This window comes from Heloderma suspectum, chromosome 9 (assembly GCF_057233095.1).
Source record: "Heloderma suspectum isolate Gila_16-S chromosome 9, 16-S_ref, whole genome shotgun sequence".
In the NCBI taxonomy this organism is placed as follows: domain Eukaryota; kingdom Metazoa; phylum Chordata; class Lepidosauria; order Squamata; family Helodermatidae; genus Heloderma; species Heloderma suspectum.
In genome coordinates, this window is record NC_139466.1 from 41,905,528 (window position 1) to 41,932,401 (window position 26,874).

General features: G+C 50.2%; 1 protein-coding gene across 1 annotated transcript; it reads left to right on the forward strand.

The window, feature by feature from the left end:
* The first annotated feature begins 1,688 nt into the window (after nt 1-1,688).
* FGF16 (fibroblast growth factor 16) lies at nt 1,689-22,539 on the forward strand. The gene is made up of 3 exons (XM_084814213.1): nt 1,689-2,061; nt 13,834-13,937; nt 21,327-22,539. Exons 1-3 carry the CDS (start codon nt 1,782-1,784, stop codon nt 21,570-21,572), a joined length of 630 nt encoding a protein of 209 aa, XP_084670339.1. The 5' UTR covers nt 1,689-1,781; the 3' UTR covers nt 21,573-22,539.
* Nucleotides 22,540-26,874: the final 4,335 nt, after the last annotated feature.

The following is a 26,874-nucleotide window of genomic DNA, read 5'->3' on the forward strand; positions in this document are numbered from 1 at the left end:
CTGTGAATCCCCGCTCTATCTCAACAACAACACTGAATTCATCCGTTCGTTCGTTCGATTCCCATTATCCCCACCACCACCATTTTGTCCTCGCAGCAACCCTGTGAAATGGGTTAGGCTGAGAGCGATTAGTCCAAGGTTGCCCAGCGAGCCCCTTGGCCGAGTGGGGCTTTGAACTCGGGTCTCTCCCAGCCTTCCTCTAACACTCTAGGAAGGAGACGGCCTTTGCTGCTGGTGCACTAGTTTACTACATGCAGGGCGCGGTTTTTTTGCTTAGGGGGCGTTCGGGGGGGGGGGGCTGCCTTGCTCACCCGCTGCAGCCAGAAGCAGCACAGCCCCCAATCCAGCACCTCCGTCTGCGTCCCCCGGAGAACGGCTCTGAGGCGGGGAGGCGAGAGCGCTGCCGCCGAGCCCCGAGCAACAGCGTCGCCTGGCGCCCAAGCAGGCCGGGGGCGGCCGTCCGCGGAGGCGCCACAAACCGCAGCCGCCAGTCGGTTGGGAAGAGCCGAGAAAATGTCCGTTTCGTGGCGTCGCATCTGGGCTCAAAGGTTCGCCCCCCCCCGAGTGCGCGCGCGCCCGCCCGCCCGCCGCCCCCCGTCTCCCGGCGCTGGGCTGGTGCCGGCCCGCAGCCCCGGCCCGCAGCTGCCGCCGGAGGTTCCGCGTGGCGGGGCGAGAGGCGGCGAGGAGGGCGCACCTGTTCGCAGCGCCGGAGGGGCGGCTGGACCCCGCCTGGCCGGGGTCGCCGCTGGAGCGCCTGGGATGGCCCAGCCGCGGGGGAAGGCCGCGCGAGGCCCCCCGCCAACACGCAGGCAAGCCGGAGCGCGCATCTCCGGCTCCGCTGGGCGCATCCTGCCGGCGCCTGCGGGGCGCGTTTCTGAAGCAGCCGCCCGCTTCGCGGCGCCCGCCGGAGGGCTTGGACGGCGACTCCCCGCAGCCGCCGCCAGCGCGGGCGGTCGTCGGGGATGATGGGCGCTGTAGTGCAGCGCCCCCGGTCGCCCCGTGCTGCGGCAGGCTGCTCTGAAGGGCGCGCGCGGGCGGGCGAGGGGCTCCAGGGCCGGGGACGCCCAGGGAGCGCGCGCGCCCCGCCTCTGCCCCTCGGGCCGCTCCCGAGGCCAGCCGGGCCCGAGCGGGCGGGGCGGCCGCGCGCACCCCCGGGGCTCCTTCCGCCGGCCAGCCGAGGCGGCGCCGCGCGGCGCGGGAGACGGCGCGCCCAAGCTCCGCGGCCCGCGCGACGGCAGCAGGGCCAGGGCCGGGCGCCGCGCGCCTCCGCCGAGCCAGCGCGAGCCCCGCACCCTCGGCGCTCTCGCCGGGACCTGCCAGGAGCCGCCCGGGCCCGGCAAAAGCGGCGGCCGCCGCGCGCTCCCAAGCTCGCTCGCTCGCCCGCCGGGAGAGGGAGGGGCGCGCCCCCGCCCGCCCCCTCGCGGAGCCGAATGGGCCGCCGCCGCCGCCGCGCCCGAGGGGACCGCGGCACTGGCCAAGGGGCGATGCCAGCGAGGTGTGGCTTGCATTTAAATATCCACCGTGCCGCTGTAAGGGGAGTGGGGATGTATATAAAGTCCAGTCCGCGTCGGAGCGCCGGACAGACCCAGCGGCGGCGATGAGCGGCGGGAGGAGCGCCGCGCCGAGGGCGCCGCTCGCCCGGCCGGGCCAGCCGGCGCGCGCAGCCTGAGGCGGCCGCGGCCAGGGCGAGCGAGGCGCGGGCCACCCGGCCCGCCCGCCCCGCGCGGGCCTGCTCTGCCGCCCGCGCCCCCGGCCCGGCGCGCCCCGCGCTTGCCGCGGCCATGGCCATGGCCGACGTGGGCGGCTTCCTGGGCTCCCTGGATTTGGATTTGCACGGATTTTCCTCGTCACTTGGGAACGCGGCTCTCGCCGACTCGCCGGGCTTTTTGAACGAGCGCCTGGGGCAGATCGAGGGGCGGCTGCAGCGGGGCTCGCCCACCGACTTCGCCCACCTCAAGGGCATCCTCCGGCGGCGGCAGCTGTACTGCCGGACCGGCTTCCACCTGGAGATCTTCCCCAACGGCACCGTCCACGGCACCCGGCAGGATCACAGCCGCTTCGGTAAGCGGGCCGGGGGCGCCCACGGCCGCGCCCTGCTCGGCGAGGGGGGGGGCCGCGTTCCGGGAGCTGCCGTCGCCCGCCGGACGGGGGGGGGCGCAGCTCCGGCGATGGCGCGTCCTGCGCGTTGCTCCAGCCCGCCCCCTCTCCACAGTGCGGGAGTTGCGTGGGGGGGGGAAACCTGGCCGGGGGGAGGGCGTCTGCGGGAAAGGCCTGGGGGGTTGCTGCGGGGGGGACCAGGCCACTGCGAGGGGTCTTTGGGCGCCGCCGCGGGGCCACGTGGTGCTTGGGGGGCCCAGCTCCGCGTCGTTGGCCCCGAGCCGCCGGGTGGGGATGCCTTTGCGCCGCGCAGGAGCAGCGCCCCGGCGAGCGTCCCCTGTTTACAGCCTCTGCGCTTGGTCCCGTTCCAGGCCACGCGGTCTCTCTTCCTTCTCCAGGTTTCTTTCTTCTCCACCCACCCAGCAAATGAACCGAAAGCCCCCTGCTTGGAATCTGCCCCCCCCACCCGCGCCGTATTGTCGAATCCCTCCGTTTCTTCCCTCTGGGGCGCTCCCCCCGCGCCCCAAGCAGGTGTTCTCCTTTGCTCTGCCCGGTCCGGCGTAGCCACAATAGCCGCGGCGCTCCGCCTTTATGAACTTGTTCAAAGTGCCCCGCCGCCTTGTCCAACATACAGAACTAATTACACCATTAATATAAATCATCCCGAGCATGGATATAATTAGAACGCTAAATAAATGCGCTCACTCCCCAGCAATGCCAGCATTTTAATTTTCAATTTCCTACTCTCCTGCTGCTAAAGCCGTTTCGCAGGTGCACAAAAAACATACTTTAAAAATAGATACTTAAAAAACCCCGAAGTGAAGCACCAGGAACATATTTCTCTCACCTCCCCCCAGCCAATATATAATTCGCAGTAGCTGGAGAAGCAAAAGAAGATGCAGGTGTTTTAGGAAGCCCGCAGAAATTCTGTGCTTTTTGTACTTTTGTCTTCGCACGTTTTTGAACTAGATGCGCACCCCCCCCCCCTTAACGAAGTAGTCAGTGAGGCTGCAAGCCATACTCACCTGGGAGTCAGCCCTGTTGAGTTTTACTTTTGAGTAGACGTGCATAGGATTGCACTGTTAAAAGAAAAATGAAATCTGGAGCCAGAGCAACTAAACGTTAAAAAAAAATTAAACCCTTCAAATAAAAGGATGGGAAAAGGAAAGAAATGTAATTAGAGCTTGGCTAATTTTTACATGGCAAAATGCACAATCCTCAGAAATGTATCAGGGTCACATTAGCCTTGAAATGGTTCATAATAGCTTTACTTTTTTATCTTCTTCTATAATGCAATGAAGAAAGTCGGCTGCAGTAAAAGGAGGATGGTCTGAAAATCTCCTGGTAATTTGGCCTCAGCTGCAGGTGCCTGCAGAAACACTCAAGAAGGTCATGGAAACCTCAGCCAGGCAATCAACAGGTGGGGGATAGCTGGATATTCCCCACACCTGTAGCCCCATAAGTTGCCTCCAGTGACACCAGTTTTTTCTGCCTTCATGGCTTGGACACAACTATGTCCTGTGAGAAATCCATTTAAACCCCTTAAGTAAAAAGAAAAAAAGAGTTGGTTTGCAGAAAAGAAACCAACCTTACAGCCCAGTGGTGGGCATGTTTATTCAAAAGTCAGTCTTGCCAAGTTGAATGAAGCTTACTCCCAAGTAAGTGTGCACAGGATGGCTCCCTTACTGTGAATGGTGCCTCAGATACACATGAGGTGCTCGTGATATCTCTTCAGCTAAATGTATGCATTTGTTTTATTTAAAAGCCTTTTATATCCCACTCTTCCTAGGGAGATCTGCGCAGCCACACTCAAGCCAGTGAATTAAAGAACGCGCAATAGCCAACAACAGATCCTCTGCCGCCAAAATATCTCTTTTATTTGTTTAAAACCATTTAAATCAATGAGGAAAGTCCTAAGCCACAGGTCAGCGTAAGGCCCTTATAGGTGTGGGGGCCAAATGTTCTTTAATTAGCTCCCGAAAGACATATATAATTTTCCTTTCAAAAGCTGTTCCTGAGAAAGGGGCTGGGGGGAAGCAACGCTGTTTGCGCCACGCTCGACTTCCAGCTCAGCCCTGCTGCACCTGCACAGTGCCCCCCCTCCCGTTAAACAATCTACTCCAGAGGAGTCTTTCCAGGACTAAGGGGAATTTTAAGGCTGCAACTCTCAGCACACTGAGCTGGAAGAGCAACTTTCAGTGAGATGCATTGGGTTTACTTCCAAGTAAAATCAGTTAGGGTTGGCAGGCAAGTCCCCAGCCAAACTTCAGAAGCCTCCCCCCCAGCCCGCAGACTTTTGTTTAAAAGCAGCAAGCCACGTTTTCATTAGGTTTGCAAGCTGAGGAGTTAGCGGTATGGTGTGTTCAATAAATCGAAACACTAGCATTCCATAAGTGTTTCGGCAGTTGGCATCCAGCTATGTAAATGAGACCAGGTTTCTGATATAAAATATTATAGATTTCTGCTCCAGGCGTCTCCCAAAGGCAGCGTAAAATAAATACTTATTTGTTGTAATTGGGGGGCAGAGCCCCGAGGGATCCGACTGGAATCCTCAGGTGCAGATCAAGTTGGCTTGAGCTCAAGGCATGAGAAACTCGAAGCCACCGTGAGTTGGCATGAGGTATGCATCATCCTCTGCTCCCAGCCGTCATGCGTATTTCAGTTCCAGAGTTAGTAGTCTTGGTTGCAGGAGGGCTTCAGGGAGCATCTATCTCCTATTTTAGCTGAGGAGGAGGAGCTTGAAAAGAAACTTCTGCTTGAGGGCAGAACCTCCCTGTTCAGCAGCAGTATGTCTCTGGATGCCAGATGCTAGGGCTAACTCCGTGGGTCTAGTCTAAGCATCACTGTCTGGATCCAACCTATTAGCTGCATGCATAATGTCCCAAAAGAAACTTGGAGAGCCACTGCCCATCAGAGCTGGCCCATGGTCTGATTTTCCATTATCGCATCTCTTTTAGTACACTGCGGCTTTGCTTGCCCATCAAAGGACGCATGTAGAATTATTTGGGGCTGCATACGGATCTGCTTGCTATGGCCTGGCAGACAGAGCCAGACTCCAGGCCTGGTCCATGAGGCGCTGCAGAGAAGGCGCGTCTGCAGCCACACTTGGGTTGGAAGGCTAGAACAGAACTCTGTCTGATCGTGTTGAAAGAGGGTCAGAGACACTGATATGACAGCCGTGCGTGCCTTCCCATGTCCATCAGTCTCAGAAATCAGGAGGGTCGGATCTGGGCAAGGCTTTCTAGATAGAAAGGTGATGTAGCAAAGTCTGGTTGATGCAAGAGCGGGTGGTGGTGGTGGGAGTGAGTCAGTGTTTTGGTGTGGAGGCTGTGCTATAGACCAGTGGTTAGAGATGTGTCTGTGCGTGGCTTGGATATGTCTGCTGAGGAAGCCCTGCCTGTCACACAGGATTCTGGGAAGAGTTCTGAGTGATGCTGGCGAGACCTGCTGGTCTTTGCCATTGCACTCCATGAACATCCAACGCTTCCTGTGGGAAAGTGGAAGAAAGGTACTAGACAAGCGGTCTTTCAGGGAAGTTTCTCTGCCATTATCAGTCTTCCAATGGAGAAATCGCTGATGAGCTTTCTGAGGAACGCTGAACACCATTTGAATACCACATGGCAGCAAAGGGGGAAAAGGATGGGCTATGTGTTACAAGATGTAAACATTTGTCTTTGTTTTTGACATGGTCAAAATGGTTGAGCGATCAACCAACCTAATCATGATTCCCCAGCACGTGGAAAATCATCAGTGTAGGAGGTGGGTTAAGGACCACAGGGGTGCAAGCTGTATAATTTCACTGTCACAAGTTCTGTAGGTCCAAGTCCACTGATCACTTTTGCCTAGCCACCTACAAAACTATGGCGCTGATCTTGAATTGGTTTGGTGTTTATCGTAGCCTTCCTATAACAAATGGCTACCATGTTAATCATCGAGTCTTGGGCTAACAACATTCAAATCTTATATTTGCTTGAGATAGGGATGGGCAAATTACAGCCCTCCAGATGTTCTGGCCTACAACTCCTATCATCCTCACCATTGGCTATGCTGGCTAGAGCTGATGGGATTTGTAGGCCAAAACATCTGGAGGGACACAAGTTGCCCATCTCTGGCTTAGGATGTTGCTGCACCAGCACAAGATCACAAACTCTGATGTTCACCTGAACCTGTAGGCAGACAGAAGTGGTGCAGATGTTTGGCATCAAAGCACGAGGCTGTTGTCTTTAAAGTGCTCACTCCAGAGCAGCCTCCAAAATATAATTAGGGTGCAGTCCTATGCAGGTTTAGACAGAAAAATGTCCTACAACTCCCAGCATTCCCCAGCCAGCATGGGAACTTTTTTCTGTCTAAACCTGCATAGGATTGCATCCTTAAGGGGTTACTCTAGAGGGAGTGTCTAGGCTGCATCTAGACTGGATGTGCACGTTGTTTGAACCTGAGATGTGCTATACTTGTGGTCTCAAGGCAAGTGTTTGCTTTGACTGGAGCTGTGTTGGAGCTGGCCTGTCTATTCCAAGCCACATTTTCTCTCTTGGAGAGTTACCACTTTTAAACTTGGCAAGTTAGGAATCATAGGAAGCTGCCTTATACCAAGTGAGACCATTGGTCCATCTAACTCAGCATTGTCTCCAGTGGTCTTTCGCAGCCCTACAAGGAGATTCTGGGGATTAAACTTGGGCTCTTTTTCAAAGCATTTTCTCTGCTATGGAGCAATGGTCATTCCCGTAGTTATGAGCAATCCCAGCTGCTTATTGCACCAGTGGAGCAAAATGTGTGCAATGGTGATAAGAGGCCGTATGGAGCTGGAAAAGTGGTCACTAATGTCTAGTGGTCACTGCAGCCTTTTTTATTCTACACAGCAATTTTAGAGTGTGAATGGCCAAAAAAACAACACCAAGAATGTGCATAAAGTTCCTATAAAACAGGAGTGGGCCATTTATGTCCCTCCAGATGTTTTGGACTATAACTCCCATCACCCTTCACCACTGGCTATGCTGGCTAGGGCTGATGGTAGGCCAAAACATCTGGAGGGACACAAGTTGCCCGATCCTTGCTATAAAACAATTCCCTTTCTTCTTTTCTTTTTCTTTCTGAAAAAGGATGTTTGCATTTCTGTTTAATGCCTGCTGTTTTGTGCATCATATTTTTGAAGGTGAAAGTAGGATGGATTGTTGTTCGTGTTCAGACACCAAAAATGTGAACAGTCTCTCTCCAAAGTAAGTGCTCCAAAAATATGAACAGTCCGTAACAATTCTGAACAGCTGGTAACCCTATTAAATTGGTACATGCTGTTGTAGGGTAGTTCATCCTTTGTCAGGGCCATGACAGACACAAGCACCAGATTATGGTTTCAGAGCAGTACCACTGGCATTTTCAAAACATGAATGGTCAGAAGTTACATGTGGTTTGTAAGAAGTGTGGTGCCCAAGTGGCAGCATCTCCATCCCACTAGCGTGCAGCTGGATAGGCACCCATTCATGCCTTCATCTATCTTGCCTCCACTCTCCATGGGTGCTGCCTGAACAGGGCTGGCCCCACCATTAGGCAGAGTGAGGCAGCTGCCCCAGGCAACAGATTTGGGTGTCATGGAAAGGCAGCAAATTGTTAGTTATTAAGTTTATTATTGTTCCATTTTTACTCCCAGTCTTAACACCTGAACTTCACATATGTTATATCAGTATTCCATAAAACCCTGTAGGGTGGTCCAGTATAACGATGCCCATGTTGCTGTTGGGCGCTGAGGCAGAGTGGCTTTCCTAAGGCCATCTAGTGAGTTTGCAGCAGAAGCTAGGTTAGAACACCAGCTCCAAGAAGAAAGTGCTCACCTAAAGCTCACACGTACTACAACTCAGCTTAAAGACAAACGCATAGAGGAGAAGGTGAGCAGTAGCTACTAGTCCTGATGGCTGTATGCTACTTCCAGTACCAGAAGCAGTGAGCCTATGTACACCAGTTGCTGGGGAACGTAGGCAGGAGGGTGCTGTTGCACTCATGCCCTGCTTGTGGGTTCTTGGCTGACTGCTGGCCGGCCACCGTGTGAACAGAATCCTGGACTAGATAAACCCTTGGTCTGATCCAGCAGGGCTGTTCTTACGAAAGTCTATCCCCTCGCAGTCCTTCAATGTAAAACACAAGGAGACTTTTGGCAGGAGCAAATTGTCAGGGTGGACACTGAGCCCATAGAATCCCAGAGTAGTTCTAATTCGGAGGAAGAGCAGTCGCTCCTGGGAGAGGAGCGCGCCCCTTTTTCCCAGGGCCCGCAGCTGACAGAGATTCCTCCCACCCACATTCCTAGATTAGAAAGCAGTCCAAGGAGTGACCCAGCACCAATAGCAGACTGGTTGGATGCACGGCGCAGACGCAGAGAGCGGCGCTAAATGGAGAGCGCGGAAAGGAGGTGTAGTGCCTGGTTGGCGCTCAAAGAACGGTTACGCCCAGAGGATCCAAGGGAAAAGGGGAGGGACTCTCCCTAGTCCTTATATTCAGGGGTCTGCCAGTAATTGCTTTTCAAATGGGGACCAACTGTTCCAACTTAGGGCATAGGGATGCTGCTGCTCAGATCTAGTTGCTACCTGTAGAGTTGTAAGTTATAAAATAAAAATAAAGCTTTGAAAAGAATCCCTTTGTCTGTGTCTGGACTTGGCTACTGGATTAGACTGAGAGAGCCCTCCAAGGAGCCCCTGACAGCTTGGTCCCCGTTTGAAAAGCAATTACTGGCAGACCCCTGGATATAAGGACTAGGGAGAATCCCCCCCCCTTTTCCCTTGGATCCTCTGGGCACAACCGTTCTTTGAGTGCCAACCGGGCACTACGCCTCCTTTCCGCGCTCTCCATTTGGCGCCGCTCTCTGCGCCTGCGCCGCGCATCCAACCAGTCTGCTATTGGTGCTGGGTCACTCCTTGGACTGCTTTCTAATCTAGGAATGTGGGTGGGAGGAATCTCTGTCAGCTGCGGGCCCTGGGAAAAAGGGGCGCGCTCCTCTCCCAGGAGCGGCTGCTCTTCCTCCGAATTAGAACTACTCTGGGATTCTGTGGGCTCAGTGTCCACCCTGACACACGTCTTGTACAGATCAGGGGGCCACCAAAGTGATAACTGGGCAATGGCCTGCAAGTGATCGGTGGGCCCTCAGGCTTCTGCGTGGGGGCGCTTGGAACGAAAGATCACAAGAGGCCTTGAGACGGGTGGGCGTTCAGCACACCGCACCAGTGAGCCCAGCTGCTCTCAGAACGTTTGCGGGTGGCTTTCCATGTCTGTCAGGGCCCTGATCCACAGAAGTGTGCACAGCAGATCTGCCTGCACAGTAAGGCTTTTTTGGAATTCTCTTTGGCGAAGCTCCCCCAAGATTTTGCTGCCTTTGACATGAACACCCAGTGCACCTGTTTCCAAACAGTTGCTGGGTGGGTTTTTTTTAAGTTAAATATGTAGATTTGCAGATATTAGTACAACATCCAGCGTTGTTCTGAAGCCCCCTTGCCCGTGAATATGGTTGTACGAGAAGAGACAGGTGCAGGCAGCTGAAGTAATCTTTCAACAATTGTTTTAGTAATATAACAATGACTGGCAGTCTGCCCTGCTCCAACGGAGGTTCAAAGATAACTCCGCTTTTCAGACCTCAGAAATTCCAGTCAAATCTCACAGAATGTGATCTGGAGAGACTCAAAAGCATAAACGGAACAAATATCTCTGCCACAGAAGAAAAGACAAGAGCTGGAAAAACAAATCATGTTTGGCCACAGAAACAGCCTGTTGCAGTCAGAAAGTGAATTCTTGATCGTGTCCCAACAACCACTCCCAATGCTGGTGAAGTACAGATGTTGGAGGCTTCACTTACGAATTTGAGCAAGATAATGGCAAAATTTGCTTCCTTTCACCTTGCATAGATTTCAGTTATGCTCTCCATGTTGCATTTCGTCACCCTTGTTTCTTTTTTTTATCTGAAGGATGCTCTTAAGAAGTGCCTTTGCTGACATTATATTGTGTAGACTCTGAAAGGTTGCTGCAACTGTGCCTGAAATCATTAAAATATTTTTTATTAGAATTTCAACTTTAATCAGTGAAATTTTTGCCTAGCAAGGCATCCCCAATTTATCATGCAACACAATAAAAAAAACAAAACAACCGATGTTATAAACACTGAAGATGCTGCAGGGCGCACTCTTAGAAGAGGCATTTTGCCTTCACACTCTCGTGCATCCTAAGATTCTGTGTCTTAAGATGTTTCCTGCTGCCACATATTCAAGCACCAAAACAGAAAACGTGCATCTTTGTCTTCAAAGTGATGGTTTTAGTCACATGCAGTTTTTTGCAGTGCAATCCTATGCTCACGTACTCGGAAGTACGAAGTATTTGTTAAATGGGGCTTACTCCCAGTTAAGTGTGTATAGGATTGCAGCCTTACTCATTTGAAAGTAATTTGTCCAACTGAGGAACTGTGCACACTTACCTGAGAGCAAATACCACCAAACACAGTGCAGCTTACTTCTGAATTAACACACATGGGATTGTGCTCTCAGATTTCTTTTAATTGGGTGACAGCTGTTTTGAAGAGGATCGTATTCCATTTCTAACCAATAAAATGAAATGTTTAAATAATATAAACTAAATAGCGTAATAAAATCAACAAATAGCCTTGTAGCACCTTAACGACTGTCAGCTCAGTTAAAAAGCATTCTTTTTAAGAATGCATGTGGAAAGAGGAAAGGTTTCATGTTCCTCCTAAAAATGCTCCACGTATGTTTTAGCCACATCTCTTGAGAGAGGGAGTTCCACGGATGTGGTATGGCCACTGATAGGGTCGTACGCCTTGTTCTTGCGACCCGACTTCAAAAAGAGGTGGCCCGTGCAATAGGTCATCCCTTGCAGATTCGGTAGGGTGGGGAAGATTACACTGTGATCTGCAAACAGCGGTCTGTACTTCTTCCTTGGTTCTTGGGAATAAATCCCACTGATTTCAGTGGGACTTATTTTGTCTCTCATCTCATCCTATACTTCAGAGGCAGGAGAAATCCAACAGACAATGTATGTTTGACATTAACAGCCTTGCCAAGAAAGATTTCTGGGGAAGGGGATGGTGAACACTGGCCAATAGGTAGCCACGGCGGGTAAAGAGCTCAAGCAACGCCGTTCAGACCAAGCGTAGTGTGGAATGCTCATCTGTGGGACAAAACTCAAAGTGCTTATCTCAGTGCAGGGGCAGAAGGATGAATCCATTGCGTTTAGAAGCTTAGCTGAAGGGTGGCATAAAAATCCTTGAAATGAATACACTGGGCAAGCGCTCACCAGCCCAAGCAGCCAGGCTGTGCTGGGATGGACACACTGTGCAGTGAGGCTGGAGGCTGTCTTGACATACCTGTTCTTTGTATAGCCACGACAGACCCTGCTTGTGCAGGAGCGCTCGCCGCTACACCTCATGAGCTAAAGGGCTCCTCATTACTGTGCTGAAGAAGCACGCACTCCCCCCCCCCCGCCCCCGTTAAAGTCAAGAGCAGCTAAGCGGTGTAAAGCTTTTCCAAGTGGTGCTTTGAGAAACGTGGAGCTGGCAAAAGGAACATGTGTGATGTAACCTAACCAGGGTGGGTCAGGTGTGCTCGTGAAGGGTTAGACACGCGAGAAGCTCTATAAATAAATGGGGGAGGATCCTTCAAATTGTTCTTGGGGCACTTCTCTCCCAGGCCTGTTCACTCACCGATTGGCAGGATGACTTTGCATCAGGCTAGCTGCTGTTTGGGGGTCTTGGTTTGGGTAAACCTCCGGGACCCCCTTAGTCTCAGGAGGACAACTCTGGAACAGAGTGGCAGTTTGACCTCCTTTGCCATCATGCCTTCATCATCATTCCTGTTGGAGGAAGACCTTTTTGGGCTGTACCTAAGGAGGTAGAGCAGAACCCAGAAGGACTGTACTGGCCCTGTAGTGGGAAGAAGAAGGCTGGACATGCCACTCTGCCCCAAAGTCATTCCTGCAATGGGGACTTTTAAGACTACATGGAACTCATCTTTGTTGGGATGCAAGACAACATGAAGGGGTGCAAAACTCCATTATCCAAGATGTGCTTTTTGTATGTCGCTGCTGAAGACCTGTATTGCTGGAACCTTGCTTAAGAGAGACACCCATGTTTAACATGATGCTCTGGATATCTCCTGGCCATTCAGATCTTGGAGGTTTATCCAATACTAGGAAAATGTCTGTCATGGGGGCGGGGAGGAAGAGGGAGGCTCATCGAGTTCATGGACCGCTGCAAGGATGCAATTCTGTGTGCATAGATGCACACTGAACATGCAAGTGGTGGGGGGGTCTCTCTCAGTGGAGGCTGGGCTTCCCATTGTCAAAGGGCAGTCGGCCCCCGGGACCGATTCACTTTGTCTCATAGAATAGGAGCCATATAGAATACTGCTGGTCTCTGCCTGCCTAATCCTGCTGTTTCAGCTGCAGAGTCCCATCCTGAGTTCCATTTCGTGGTCATGCTGCTGCATGACAAAGAGGAGGAAATGGATAATATATAATAGAATATGTTTGTATCTGATACAGTACAATATATACAGACTCAGATCTTCATGACAAACACAATGCAAAGGTTGCAGAGTGCTATTTGCGCTTCAGACAACAGTGGCAAGAAAGAATCAGTTGCAGGTCGCACAGCTGACCCTTGCAAAACCATGTAGATGGGTGTTCTTGGTCTGCTAGGGTCATCCGTAATTTATTTCTTTCTACTGTAAGAGAGGCAATAGATACGCGGTCGCGGACCCTCCCTTTTCACATTAGACGAGCCACAGTCAAACGCGATCAAGGCTCGTTCACACAGAATGAGGTTCCACTTGGTGAGGTTCCTCTTGGGGACTGTACCAGCTAATGTTTCCAGCAGCTGTTGTGACCCCCTGTGGACAGCCTCCTTCCAACCCTGTCTCCACGTTGCTTCCCCTCGCTCACCCTCCCTCTGGAAGCACCTGGCTTTTTCTTGGATTTGGAGCAGTAGAGAAGAGTAAAGAAATAACTTGCTGAAATGAAATGGTGCAGTGGAGGCTGGTGGCTCCGATGTCAGTTGGGCAGAGAATCTGCTACAGGTTTCAGTCAGAACCCGAAGGAGCTATCCACAGTGCAGGACTCCTTTAGAGCTCTGACTGAAGCCGGAGCAGATTCAGCACCCCACTGGCATCAGAGCCACCAGCCTCCACTGACTGAGAGGCAGCGTGAGGACATCGAAAGGGGGCAGGTGACGGTAGCTGCATAGGGACCGCAAGCTGCTACAGGTGCTCAGAGACTTCTGAGCACCTTCAGAGGAGCCTCGTTCAGGATCTCTTGCGCTGCACCGGTCTGTAGCCTGCATTTCCGTTTTCTTTTCTGGTGAGACACCAACCCTCTGTTTAACACCCTCTGCTTCTGTGCAGGTGCGTAATTTTTACTCAGTACAGTTAGTTCTGTGCATCACTTTCGCACAGCACGAAAATAGACTATTGTTCTCCTGGTATTCATGGTTTTAGGCACCTCTGTTATATTCCCCTTTTGCTGCCTTCTTTCTAAAGTTTCAGATTTTCATGTGGAAGGGTTTTCCAGATGACATGATCACGTTCATGAATTCAGGAAGAGAAGAGCCAGATCTCTAAGATTTATGATGAGCTTAGTAAAGAGTAAAGCCTGGGCAGGTTTGGAAAGGTGCTGTTTACCATAATGCTATCCACTCAGGATGGTATTGTTTGCATTCTTTAAGTAACTCTCTGTTTCATTTTTTATGTTTTTCAAAAGGGATTTTGGAGTTTATTAGCCTGGCTGTAGGACTGGTTAGTATCCGCGGAGTGGATTCTGGACTTTACCTTGGGATGAACGAACGAGGCGAGCTGTACGGATCGGTAAGTGTGAACCCTGAAGGTCTGTGGCATTCCCAAATATGTAGCAGTGCATAGGGGTGGGTAGCTTGAAGATTTGATTATGGCTCGAAATTATTCAGGATGCTTCAATCACTGGTGGCTAAGGTGGGTTCACAAATACATTTGAGAGTTCCCCACCAACAGAGTGGTAACAATTGCATATTTATGGCACTGAAAAAAAGCCGCATCTGGAAGGTTGAACCTGCAGGTCCTCTGAAAGTGTACAGTAGTATCAAGACTTGGAATGCCTTGGGAAAATCTGTCTTTTAAATGCACAACTGCCTCTTCTAACATTGATCCTAGACAACCTAATGGTACAACTATGCACCTGAAAAAATGAAGCCATTTATGGCGTAAAAGCAAGATTAAAAATCGGAATAAGAAGCCATTTAGGGTGCAATCCTATGCATGTTTAGACAGAAAAAAGTCCTACAATTCCCAGCATTCCCCAGCCAGCACAGAACTTTTTTCTGTCAAAAAAAGGATTGTGCCCTAAGTTCCAAAAACATGCTTTTTTTCACTTAAAGGGAGGACCCTGTCATCCTTTATTGGGGAGTTCAGACCATGACAAAGAAAGACTAGCTCCTACCAGTCCCAGATCTTGCGTCAACTCTTAAGTAGGACCCTCGAGTTAAAATCCAAATTAGGTGTTTGTGCCCCTGTCAGGAGCAGCTGTCTCTGAACTGTGCAGGGCCCAGTCCGTGCGAGGCTTTACAGGGAAGCACCAGCAGCTTGAGTGTTGGGCCCAGAAGTGAACTGGCAACTTGCATAGTAGCTGCACTGCGAGTGGCTTCAGTTCCTGCCTTCCAGTGTTTGTTTGGAGGTCAGAAAGAGAATTTTCTAGTATTTGTAACGTCAAAATCATCTTCAAGGGCAGCCCCATGCAGGCTTCATGGACGCAGCAGATCCTGGAAGTAAAAAGAGAGAGGGTGTGATTGAAACTGGCTATTTTTCAAGGTTCTCATCTTGTTTTGGAAAGCCCTAAAATACAAAGTACTAACACGTCTGTGTGTATCGTGTGCCTCTATTTAAATGGTGTGTCAAGGCTATCCAAGTTATTCACCAAGAAAAGCCTGATTTTGTGAGTTCATTAAATTATGAAAATTGAATATATTAACTGTAAAAGCCCCTGCCAATAGCGAGCAGAAATTTTATTCTGATACACCTCTGGGTTTCTGAGGGTTGGATCCAGACATAGCCATACTTAAAGTAGACCCATTGAAATCAGTGGGACTTCAGTCATGGCTAACTTATGTCCTGTTGATTTCAGTAGGTCTAGTCTAACTAGCAAGAATATACGGAAGATCTGTATAGGAAGGATAGTAATATCGGGGATAGATTTGACGGTGTGGTCAGTGAGCTAGAGCCAGACATCCTGAAGAGTGAGGCTGAATGGGCCTTAAGAAGCATTGCTAATAACAAGGCAGCAGGAGATGACGGTATCCCAGCTGAACTGTTTAAAATCTTGCAAGATGATGCTTTCAAGGTGATGCATGCCATATGCCAGCAAATTTGGAAAACACAAGAATGGCCACCAGATTGGAAATAGTCAACCTATATCCCCATACCAAAAAAGGGAAGCACCAAAGAATGTTCAAACTATCACACAGTGGCACTTATTTCACATGCCAGTAAGGTAATGCTCAAGATCTTGCAAGGTAGACTCCAGCAATTCATGGAACGAGAATTGCCAGATGTACAAGCTAGGAGTGCACGAAAGCCACTTACCTGGTCTCACAGCTTTTCGCGGTGGGGGGGAGGCGCTTCGCTGCTCTCCCCCCGAAATTCAGGCCGGGGAGGAGGCGCCTCGCCTCACCTGGCCGCGAAATAAAAAGTTTAAAAAAAAAAAAAACGCCCCCGTGATAGGCTACGTGATGATTAACGTAGCCTATCACGGCTAGATCTGCAAAGTCAGCCGTGATAGGCTACGTAAATCGTCACGTGGCCTATCACGGGTGACTTTAAAAAAAAAAAGCGCGTACGCAAATGGCGGCCCCCATAGGGAGCCGCCATTCGCGTTCCTTATTTGGTCGCTGTAGAGACTACAGCGTGGGTTTTTTTTTAACTTTTATTGGAATGGCGGCGGCAGCAGCCGGTCAAAAGACCGGCTGCCACCCCCGGCCCTGACGAAGACCCGACGAACCGCCGCCGGGACCCGCCGCCGGGAGGGACATTCGGGAAAGGTAAGTCCCGTCCCGGGGGGGGGGGGGGCGGGGGGGCGCGGAGAATTTCTCCCCGAAACTTCTTTGGGGGGCCGAACACGTTGGCGCTCGGCCCCCCGAAGTTTCGGGGAGAACTTCTCCGCCATCCCTAGTACAAGCTGGGTTTCGAAAAGGCAGAGGAACTAGAGATCAAATTGCCAATATCCGCTGGATAATGGAGAAAGCCAGGGAGTTTCAGAAAAACATCTATTCCTGTTTTATTGACTATTCTAAAGCCTTTGACTGTGTGGATCATCACAAATTGTGGCAAGTTCTTGGTGGTATGGGGATACCAAGTCATCTTGTCTGCCTCCTGAGGAATCTGTATAACGACCAAGTAGCAACGGTAAGAACAGGCCACGGATCAATGGACTGGTTTAAGATTGGGAAAGGAGTACGGCAGGGTTGTATACTCTCACCCTACCTATTCAACCTTTACGCAGAACACATTATGCGACGTGCTGGGCTTGATGAAGCCAAGGCTGGAGTTAAAATCGCTGGAAGAAACATTAACAATCTCCGATATGCAGATGATACCACTTGGATGGCTGAAAGCGAGGAGGAGCTGAGGAACCTCATGACGAAGGTGAAAGAAGAAAGTGCAAAAGCTGGGTTGCAGTTCAACTTCAAAAAACTCCAAGATTATGGCAACCAGCTTGACTGAGAACTGGCAAATAGAGGGAGAAAATGTGGAGGCAGTGACAGACTTTGTCTTTCTAGGCGCAAAGATTACTGCAGACACTGACTGCAGCCAGGAAATCAGAAGACGTTTACTTCTTGGGAGGAGAGCAATGACAAATCTTGATAAAATAGTTAAGAGCAAAGACATCACACTGACAACAAGGGTCTGCATAGTGAAAGCAATGGTATTCTCCGTAGTAACCTATGGCTGCGAGAGCTGGACCACAAGGAAGGCTGAGTGAAGGAAGACAGATGCTTTTGAACTGTGGTGCTGGAGGAAAATTCTGAGAGTGCCTTGGACTGCGAGAAGATCCAACCAGTCCATGCTCCAGGAAATAAAGCCAGACTGCTCACCTGAGGGAATGATATTAAAGGCAAAACTGAAGTACTTTGGCCACATGATGAGAAGACAGGATACCCTGGAGAAGATGCTGATGCTAGGGAGACTGGAAGGCAAAAGGAAGAGGGGCTGACCGAGGGCAAGATGGATGGATGATATTCTGGAGGTGACGGACTCGACCTTGGGGGAGCTGGGGGTGGTGACGGCCGACAGGAAGCTCTGGCGTGGGCTGGTCCATGAAGTCACGAAGAGTCGGAAGCGACTGACCGAATAAACAACAACTGTTATGTGAACACTGGCCTCTTGTGCCCTCTTTTTTGGTGACCCCTACGTGGCCACCCTGCCTTGTGCTGGCTTCCAGTTGGGGCACCCCGTGGTAGGAAAGTCCATAGGCAGCACAGGCAGGACTCTTCCTGGATCCTGCTTATGACACTCCACTGAAATGACCAGCACTTGCAGACGTTTCCAGTGGTGTGCCAGAAGCTGATACTGGTCAAAATCCTGCCCAGGTTGGAACATAGAAAGCTGCCTTATAGCAAGTCAGAGCAGTGGAGGCTGGTGGCTCTGTTATCCATGGGGTGGTGAATCCAGTCCAGGTTTCGGTCAGCACCTTGGAAAGCTCCTTTAGAGTTCTGACTGGATCCCGGAGCGGATACATCGCCCCATGGGCATCGGAGCCACCAGCCTCCACTGGGTCGGAGCCTTCCTCCACCTAGCCCAGGTTGTCTACATTGCCAGGCTGCAGCTCTGCATGGTCTTGGGCGCATGCAGTTGCTACCTGGCCCTTCCTTTAACTGGGGGACGCCAGGGATTAAGCCCAGGGCCATCTACGTGCAACTGAGCTGTGGGCTCACACAGCTGGAAGTCGGCATGAGCTGGCTTTCCTCGTGGCTGCCACGGTGAAGTGGCCCAGCTGGTTTGGCCTGTGCAGCAGGGCATCTTCAAGCAGTCCGTCAGGGGCTCCTCCGTGAGAAGTTCAATAAGGAAGGACAAAGTTTCCCACCACTACCCTCCTTCCCCTGCAGTGTGCAGCCCCAAGAGGGTGTTGTGTGTGTTCTAGTCATGTTCTCAGTTGGTGCAGGACCAATAGAATGGGTCAGCACCTTGCAGGATCTGTGACTGCACCCTCGAACACTCCCCGAGTGCTCTGAAGCATGCAGGAGGATCTTTGCAGAAAAGCGGACGCAGGGAAGTTTTCTTGACCACCCCTCCAGCTCATGGGGCAGGCAGTCGCATGACCAGCAGCCCCTTGTCCGGGGAAAGCAAGTCGAGTGAACTGTCCCCTTAAGCACATTGTTCATAAAAAGCTCCTCCCAAATCATGGTCAGGTAGGAGAAACTGAAGGCTGGCCCAGGTTGCAGCAATGCGCCCGTCTCCATCACTTCATTAGATCTGTGCCGCTTGAAAATTCACCCTCCTGTGAGATGATCCCTTCTGAGAGTTAGACCGGTTCCACACTCAGGCCCAGCCAGTACCACTGACTCAAACGGATGGCTAACGCTACCGAAGCCGGATCGCGGTGTCATTGATGCCCAGCCATCCCTGGACTTAACTATTTTAGGGATATGACCTCAGGATATCTTTACTGCTTTGGGACATGACCTCAGTCTGCGGTTACATTGCTTCTCCGAATCACTGTGCTCAAAAGGAACCTCCAGGGTCACGTTGTTCGGCTCCCTGCGAAGAGATTCCCTGGGATTAAACCGTCGCTGTTGCCTCCGAGAACACATGCTCAAGATCGCTCAGCTTCGGCCTGGTTCCCCCAAGCAGCAGGTGAGCCGGCGAAGCAGTTCGTGGCTCATATGACTGAATGCACCTCCGTCCAAAGCAGTTATCTGTACGTTGGAAGCTAAATGTCAGGGGGAAAGTGCTAGCAGAGTCTTCTCTTTTGCACGCTAGTTTTTTAGGTGCAGGGATTGTTGTGAGCAGACCTGTAATTTGTAGTAGTATAGCCCAAAAATAGACAGTCACCACTTCTGAGGAATGGGTTTAATCTGATTTTTCATCACAGGCAATATGAAGAGCGAAGCTACGTGCCAGCTTAATGATCTGGTTTTGCCCCTGAGTGCAGCCCCCCCCCAACACACACGCATTGTTAGCACTTGGGGGGGTGACCTGGATTGAGGCCACACAATGGGGGGGGCAAAGGGTTACAGCCTCCTACACCCACGCTAAGGTCCCAGTCTGGACTGAGGCCCTTGCACTGGCAGTGTGTGTGTGTGTGTGTGTGTGTGTGTTGGGAAGGCCACACTCCAGGGCAGAACTACACAGTTAAGGTGAAACATAGTTTGGCCCTAAGAAAACAAGCTTCTAATGTTTGCTGTGCATGTCAAGAGTGCATGATCACTGTCTGGCTCCCCATGTTTAAATCATGAGATTACAAACAGGATGTTAAGTCTTCCACTCCTGCTTTCTGGGGTTGCTGTAAGAGCAAGAGAGAAGGACCGAGGGAAGGACCAGTCATGCCTAACAACTGAGGGCAAAAACCAGAAATGGTGTTCATCACCTAAACATTAACATTTTATAGAACTTCACCTACTGATTTTTTTTTAATAAAAAATGAGAAGGATCACAGTGTTTGGGGCATAAGTTATTCTTCAGTGGCACAATGGCTATTTCCACATTGCTGTCAGTGTCTGTGGTGCAATCCAGATCAACTTAAGTGACAACAACAAAATGCTGAGTGTCTGAATTTCTAAGGGGGGAAGCAGCAAAAGGAGGAAGGGGGCATTCTGAAGATGATCTGTGTGTACGTGTGTGTGTATAACTAATAGCCAGAGCACTGTAGTGCCAGATGCAGGAAGCTGCTTTGTATGGAGTCAGAGACTGGCAGCGGTGGCTTTCCAGGGTTTCAGACAAGGGTATTTCCCTATGCTAGCTGGAAATGCCGGGGATTCAATTTGGGTCCTTCTGCATGCAAAGCAGGGGCTCTGTCGCTGAGCTGTGGCCCACCTTGGCATTGACTAGGGAGAACCATGTTGAAATCCCTCCACTGAGCCGCAAAGCTTACTGGGTGAGTTCATTCTTTCTCAGCCTAATCTACCTTGCAGGGTTGTTGTGCGAGGGAGGATTATGTGCCGTTTTCCCACTTCTCAGTTGCCTTCAAAGTGGCTTACAGTCAGTAGTCAATAAAATACAAAACTAAAACAAAAAATATAAAGCTACAATCAATTAATGAGAATAAAATGGGTGGGGGAGGGAGAACCATGTATGCTATTCTGAGCTTCTTGGAGGAAGGGCAGCATAGAAATGTAATAAATGTAAATGCAACACTACAGTTGACATCTGAGGCCTTCCTCCAGGTGCTGCCTCCAATGGAGGTTTGAAGGATGGCAGCCAGGGAGAGGGCTTCCTTGGTGGTAGCTCCCCGATTCTGGAATGCTCTCCCCAGTGAGGTCCTCATGGCGTCAACATTATCATCCAGGTTAAGACTTCCCTCTACTCCCAGTCATTTGGTAGTGTATGATAAGGTTCTAACTGGTCCTGGGACTTTTAGAGATTGTTCTAGAGAGCCATCCAGTGGTCCCTGGGTATTTGGAGGCTGGAGACAGCATTCTGACCTCAGAATGAGAAGTTAGAGATCCAACCCTCTGCCCCCACCCCCTCACATCTGGCTTGGAAAAAACCACGTGGGCTGCCCTCCGAGGTGGGAAAAGCGACCTTGGAGGAGGAAAGGGGCATTCTGGTGAGCAGGGAAGGGCGGAGACCGGAGAGGCCAGGATGCGAGTTATCCTGAGCGTCCTCCAGCCTCCTTCCCTCGCCCTTCAAAGCACCCTGACTAGATGGGCTAAAAAGCCCATCTAGCGAAACCTGCAGGGCAGGAGGATGGGAGGTGAAAATCACCTCCGCCCCTCTTCCTGCCCTTCATTGGATGATCAGACACCTCCAAGTTCAGGGGCTTCCAATCAATAGGATTGCACTCTTAAATTGTTTTTGTATTAAATGGTTTTTATATTACATTTTGTATTGTATATTTAGGATTTAAAGCTTTTGTGAACTGCCCAGAGAGCTGTGGACGATACAGAAAAGTAATAAATAAACGCACATCTTTGGGTTGACAGGGCAAGTCTCTTTTCAGGTTGGATGATTTTTCACATATCCTTTTTCTCTCTCTGTTAACTCCTCTGTTATCGTCCCCTGGCCACACAGAAGAAGCTCACAAGAGAGTGTGTTTTCCGCGAGCAGTTTGAAGAGAACTGGTATAACACCTACGCCTCGACCCTGTACAAGCATTCTGACTCTGAACGACAATATTACATTGCTTTGAACAGAGACGGCTCCCCGCGAGAGGGATACAGGACTAAGAGACATCAGAAGTTCACCCATTTTTTACCAAGGCCTGTGGACCCTGCAAAGATACCTGCGATGTACAGAGACCTCTTCCACTACAGGTGATGTTCTCTACAGCTTGAGCAGCCAAGTGTATATGTACTTGGGTTCCCAACGTTTTTTGCTGGAGCGCTATACACCTTAGTCATTCCATCCTTCTTATCAAATCTAGCTAACAGATAGAGAAGCACTTACCATGAATTCCTCGGCGCTGTTGTTTTTCTTTTTCTTTTAAAGGTGTACATCGAGGTTGAGTTTACTCCTGTGGGGTGGGGTTAGGGGCAGGGCCTGGAACCCTCCGTGCCCTCATTCATTTCTCCAATTGCTTTCTTTATCTGGTGGGCTAGGAAAAGGCAAAAGTTCACATGAGGGAGGAAAGATTATTTTTGAACCAACAACCGCCACCTGCACCAATCACCAGCCACGTGATCAAGGTGACTGCAGGAAAGAAGACCACAGACATGACTTGTATGTTGCTCACAAGCTTGGGATGAAGTGCCTCAGAGGATGCACCTCAGGTGGCACCCTGACGAGTGATGTGGCCGCTGTATTTGCTACTCAGATTCTCTCGAGGGGGCCCTAACAGACTTGCCAGATGTTGCTATGACAAATCCTGACTGTAGTCTCTAGCTCATAGACTTCCACGGTGGGAGAACGGAGGGGAGAACCCAGAATATTGAAACCAAACCTGACATCTGGCAACCCTGGGTCCTGAGGGATGACTGTGCTGCATGCGTGTGTAGGGGCTTGCGTGCATCCGTGTGTGTGTTTCCTGCTGTTAGGAGAATAAGCAGAAAAGGATGGGTCAAGGAATTCACATTTTTAAGATGTATACATGATACTGTTCATAAGGACAAATCTATTTATAAAGTGTATATGATATTTATTTTATATATTTATTTATTTCAAAAATTATTTTATTTTTAAAACGAGAGATATTATGGCCCAACTTTCATCAGAAAGAACAAGGTCCTACTGAAATAAGAAAAAGGGGGAAAATGGGTTTTAAAGAGCTTATCGGCAATAAAATTGTCTTTATATGTTGTGGGTGGCTTGCTAATTTATTCCAATTGCATCCATTGTTAATTTAAGACACACAGAAAACTGTAGACCTACAAGGAAGAAACTGTGGGCGGGAGGGGAGGGAGATGCTGCAGGAGATGATGTATGTCGTGATTTTGATCCGAAGTTTTTAAAAGCCTGCTCAAAGGTAAACATGGTGTCTTCAGGTTTTCGACTAAGATCTCAAGGCTGGAAGGTAATTTATGCTCAGTGAATGTATTGCTCTCAGATATGTCCCTCAAGAATAGAATCACCATCTGAGGGTTCCTGCTGCTTGCCATTGCTCTGTTGGGTGATGGTGTAAATGTGTGCAGCTTCTCCTGTTTTCATTCATCCTCTCTGTGGGCAGCATTATGAGGTTCACATAACAGGATGCATCCCTTCTTGGGGAAATACCTTGTGATCTTTCTTCTCTCCAAGGAATTTTCTAAAATCCAAAATATTACCAGTAAATTTTTAACAAACGCCATGTTTCTGATTTGTGTGTAAAGATGAATTATGCTTTATAAAGATTTAGTTTTCTTTCACAATAAAAGTTCAGATTTCTCATTGATATTATATCCTATTACCTGGGATAAGATGTAGGGAAAATAAAATTTAGCCTAGAATGGAAGCAAATATTTAAAATGAAATTAAAATCATTTAAAAAAATTCATCAAGCTAACTAATATTTGCTGTTAATCACATTCAAAACTGCACAATGTATTGCAGTGCTTTAATTTACCCGTACAATAATCCAGCAAGGCTAGTTACTATTAACCCCATTTTACAGACTGGGGAACTGAGGCTGAAAAATTTACACTAATCCTATGCTTGTCTACTCAGAAGTACATCCCACTGAATTCAGTGGGGCTTCTGCCCAGGAAAGTGAGCATTGGCTTGCAGCCAAACAAACCTTTTGTTCAAATGTATGAAATGGCTGGGATTTGAATTCAGGTCACTCAGATCCATTCCCACGGCTAACCCTAACTAGGGAGCTCTGTTCACATGTGAAGCGCCAGTACACACAGATCTCCACAGATCAGGTTTGGCATGTGCGGAGCTGGCAGCACTGTTCTTATTTACGATCAACGTTCAGAGACGGGGATGAGAGGAGCCAAGGGTAGCGCGGCTGCATATGCACACGTCAAATGAAGTCTGAGGGGTTACACTGAAGACAGAAGAGCTGACTTTTGAGGAAGGATTTGCCGGAAGAGAAAGAGAGGTACGGTTCTGACCGCAACTCTGCTAAGAGGTTGAGGCCCTGTCATTGTCAGCCAGCGCTGGGATAAGAAAGCACTCGGTACTCCTCCACATTCCGAACTGTTATTGGGAAGGTGTCGTACCTCGGTAGCACAGCATCTGCTTCACGGGCCAAAGATTTTAGGTTTAATCGCTGGCTTTTCCGGGTATGGCAGGGAAAGGCTCCTGCCTGAATAAACGGGGCCACTGCCAGTCAGTGGAGGCAAGACAGCTAGATGGACCAATGATCTGATAATGTAGGGTAGTGATCAGTACAAGAAGGTAGCCATTGAGTCACAATAAACTTCCCTTTTCCCATTAGCAGCTACTGACTCCAAGGGATAAGAGGTTTATCGATGACAGTAAGTCATTTACGGTGCAATCCTACGCGTGTTTAGACAGAAAAATGTCCTACAACTCCCAGCGTTCCCACAACTCCCAGCATTCCCCAGTCAGCCATGCTGGGAGTTGTGGGACGTTTTTCTGTCTAAACATGCATAGGATTGTGCCTTTACTTGCCTAAAACAAAAGGTCAGTGTAAAGCCATAACAGGCCTGGCTAGTATTAATGAGCGGGTGAAACAGCATACCGTTGCATAAGGTGCCCACTCCAACACAATACAGCCGTTGGCGGTGTATAACTCCTGTGGGTTTTTAAAATACACATTTTTATCATCATTACACGCTCGTTCATTTAGAAATACATACTTCAGGCGCAGTCCTACTGGATCCACCCTGGGCACTCGGAAGCCCCCAAGCTCAGGCTTTTGAGTATCCAATGTAGAGCGGAGACGCCATGTGCCCCTCGCCTGGCAGTTTAGCTGGACGGGCGTTTTCGCCCATCCAGCAGAGGCTGGGGGGGGAGCTCTACCCGTGTGCCCCCAGTCTCCTCCCTCCCTGCCCAACAGCACGCCTGCACCCCTCTACAAGCTTGTGCTCGTGACCTCGTAGCAGCAGCCTGTGCAGCCCCCTCCATGCCAGCTGTGAGGGGGCGGGGAGCCCAGTTTCCTGGCTCCGAGGCCGGAGTGCTGTCTCTGCCCTCTGATCCAGGAATCCAAACTAGCCTATGTCCCCAGAGGCCGTCCAGGGGCCATAGGAGTGCTCTCTTAACCTAACAAATTTAGGCACAATCCCATGTGGCTCGTCGGCAGCCCTCCGAATGCAGGGCGAGAGCATAGCCAAGGTGATCTTTGCCTCATTCCAGACACCCTGCATTTCTAGTAGATGGGCAATTTGCCCATCGAGCAGTGGCGCCTCGGATGGGGGGGGAGGCCTCCCCTCCCTGCCCCCGGGAACGCCCCCTTTTCCCCATCTCCATGCTCTGTTTTCCAAGCATGGGGATATACCTGGGGCGGTTCTCTCCGTGCCACCTACAAAGGGCAGGGGCAGGGAACACAGTTTCCTGGATCTGAGGTTGAAGCACCGTCTCTGACCTCGAAGCCAGGAAGCCGAAGACCCCCGTGCCCCTCCAGACACTGGGGGGCACAGGACTGCTCCCTTCTGCTTGAAACCTACAACATGAAGACTTATCGCAAGACTTGGCACTTTCTAGCTTGGAGAAGAGTGGAGTGAGGGGAGACATGATGGAGGTGTACGAACTTACGCATGGTGTGGAGAAAGTGGATAGGCCGCCCTGAGATCTTAATGATATAGGGCGGGATAGAAATGTTTTAAATAGATAGATGACAGACAGACATTTCCCCCCCTCTGTCATACTGCTAGAACCCAGGGTCATCCCATGAAGCTGATTGGCGGGAGATTCAGGACAGATAGAAAGGACTTCTTCACACAGCACAGACTATGGAATTCACTACCACAAGAAAACCAGTTTGGATGGCTTTAAAAGGGGTTAGACAATTTCCTGGAGCCAAAGGCTATCAATGGCTATTAATCCTGATGGCTCTATGCTACATCCAGTATCAGAGGCAGTCTGTCTAGATACACCAGTTGCTGGGGAACATGGGTGGGGAGGTGCTGGTGCAGTCATGTTTTCCTTGTGGGTTTCTCATGGGCAGCTGGTTGGCCACTATATGAACAAAAGGCTGGACCCTTTGTCTGATCCAGCAAGGCTCTTCTTATCTTCACAAAAATTAAAATATGGAAACAATTTAAGCACTTTAAACTCCATTAATACATGCTTATAACATGCAAAACTTTACAACAAAAGTGTCCATGCTATGTTTTCCTTCGAAGTTACAGTGGAGTGGAGGAAAAGGCTTACTGCCTGCTGTGCTTTGCTTGGCAATTGCAAATGTCTTTAAAAGCTCCCAGTCTTTTTCAGATCTGCTTACTCTGTATCTTCCTCGCTTCCCAACTCTTAGCGATTTTTTCAGCAGCTACTGCAAACATCACAGTCATATAAGGGATGTATTTGTCTGAGTCAGCCAGCAAAAAAAACCAAACTTATCAGACCAATGACAGCTGACTGCCAACCTCCGTGTACGTTGGGCTGCAACTCCTACAATTCCCAGCCCGCTGCAGTGCCACGCATCTGGAGGGCGCCAGGCCAGGGAAGGCTGCCCTCGTATGTGTGCTAAGGGGTGTAAGAGTAAAGCCCCACTGAAGACAGTGAAACATGCCTGTGCATGTTTCCAAATAAACATGCACAGGCATCCAAAACCCTGGGAGAATTCTGAACGGTTTCTATGTACATGGCTAATTTATTCATGCGTTATGTTGTCACGTTGCTTTTCTGGAATCGCTCATGGGGAGCAGGACCCATGGCCAGCAGCAACAGGCATTCTGCTCTTGGGCTTCTCAGCTCTGGCGCGCGAGCTGCTCTTCCCCGTCCGCACTCCTTTAGGCAATGAGCTACCAGTCTTCAGCACCTGACACCATCTTTTCATCCCCCCAGAGGGTATCACCAAGACTCTGCCCTGCTCAAGGAAAGAAGAAAATACAGCTGATTGGACCTGTTTTATTGACACTAACTTTGCTCTCGTGATTTCGGGTTTCCAGTTAAAATACTAGCTAACAAATCCCACCTACATACTTTTTGAAGGTTCTGACTTGTTCAATTTGAAGACATTGTGAGCCAGCCACTTAGCATTCCCCCCCCCCACAAAAATGCCCTTACTCTAATTATA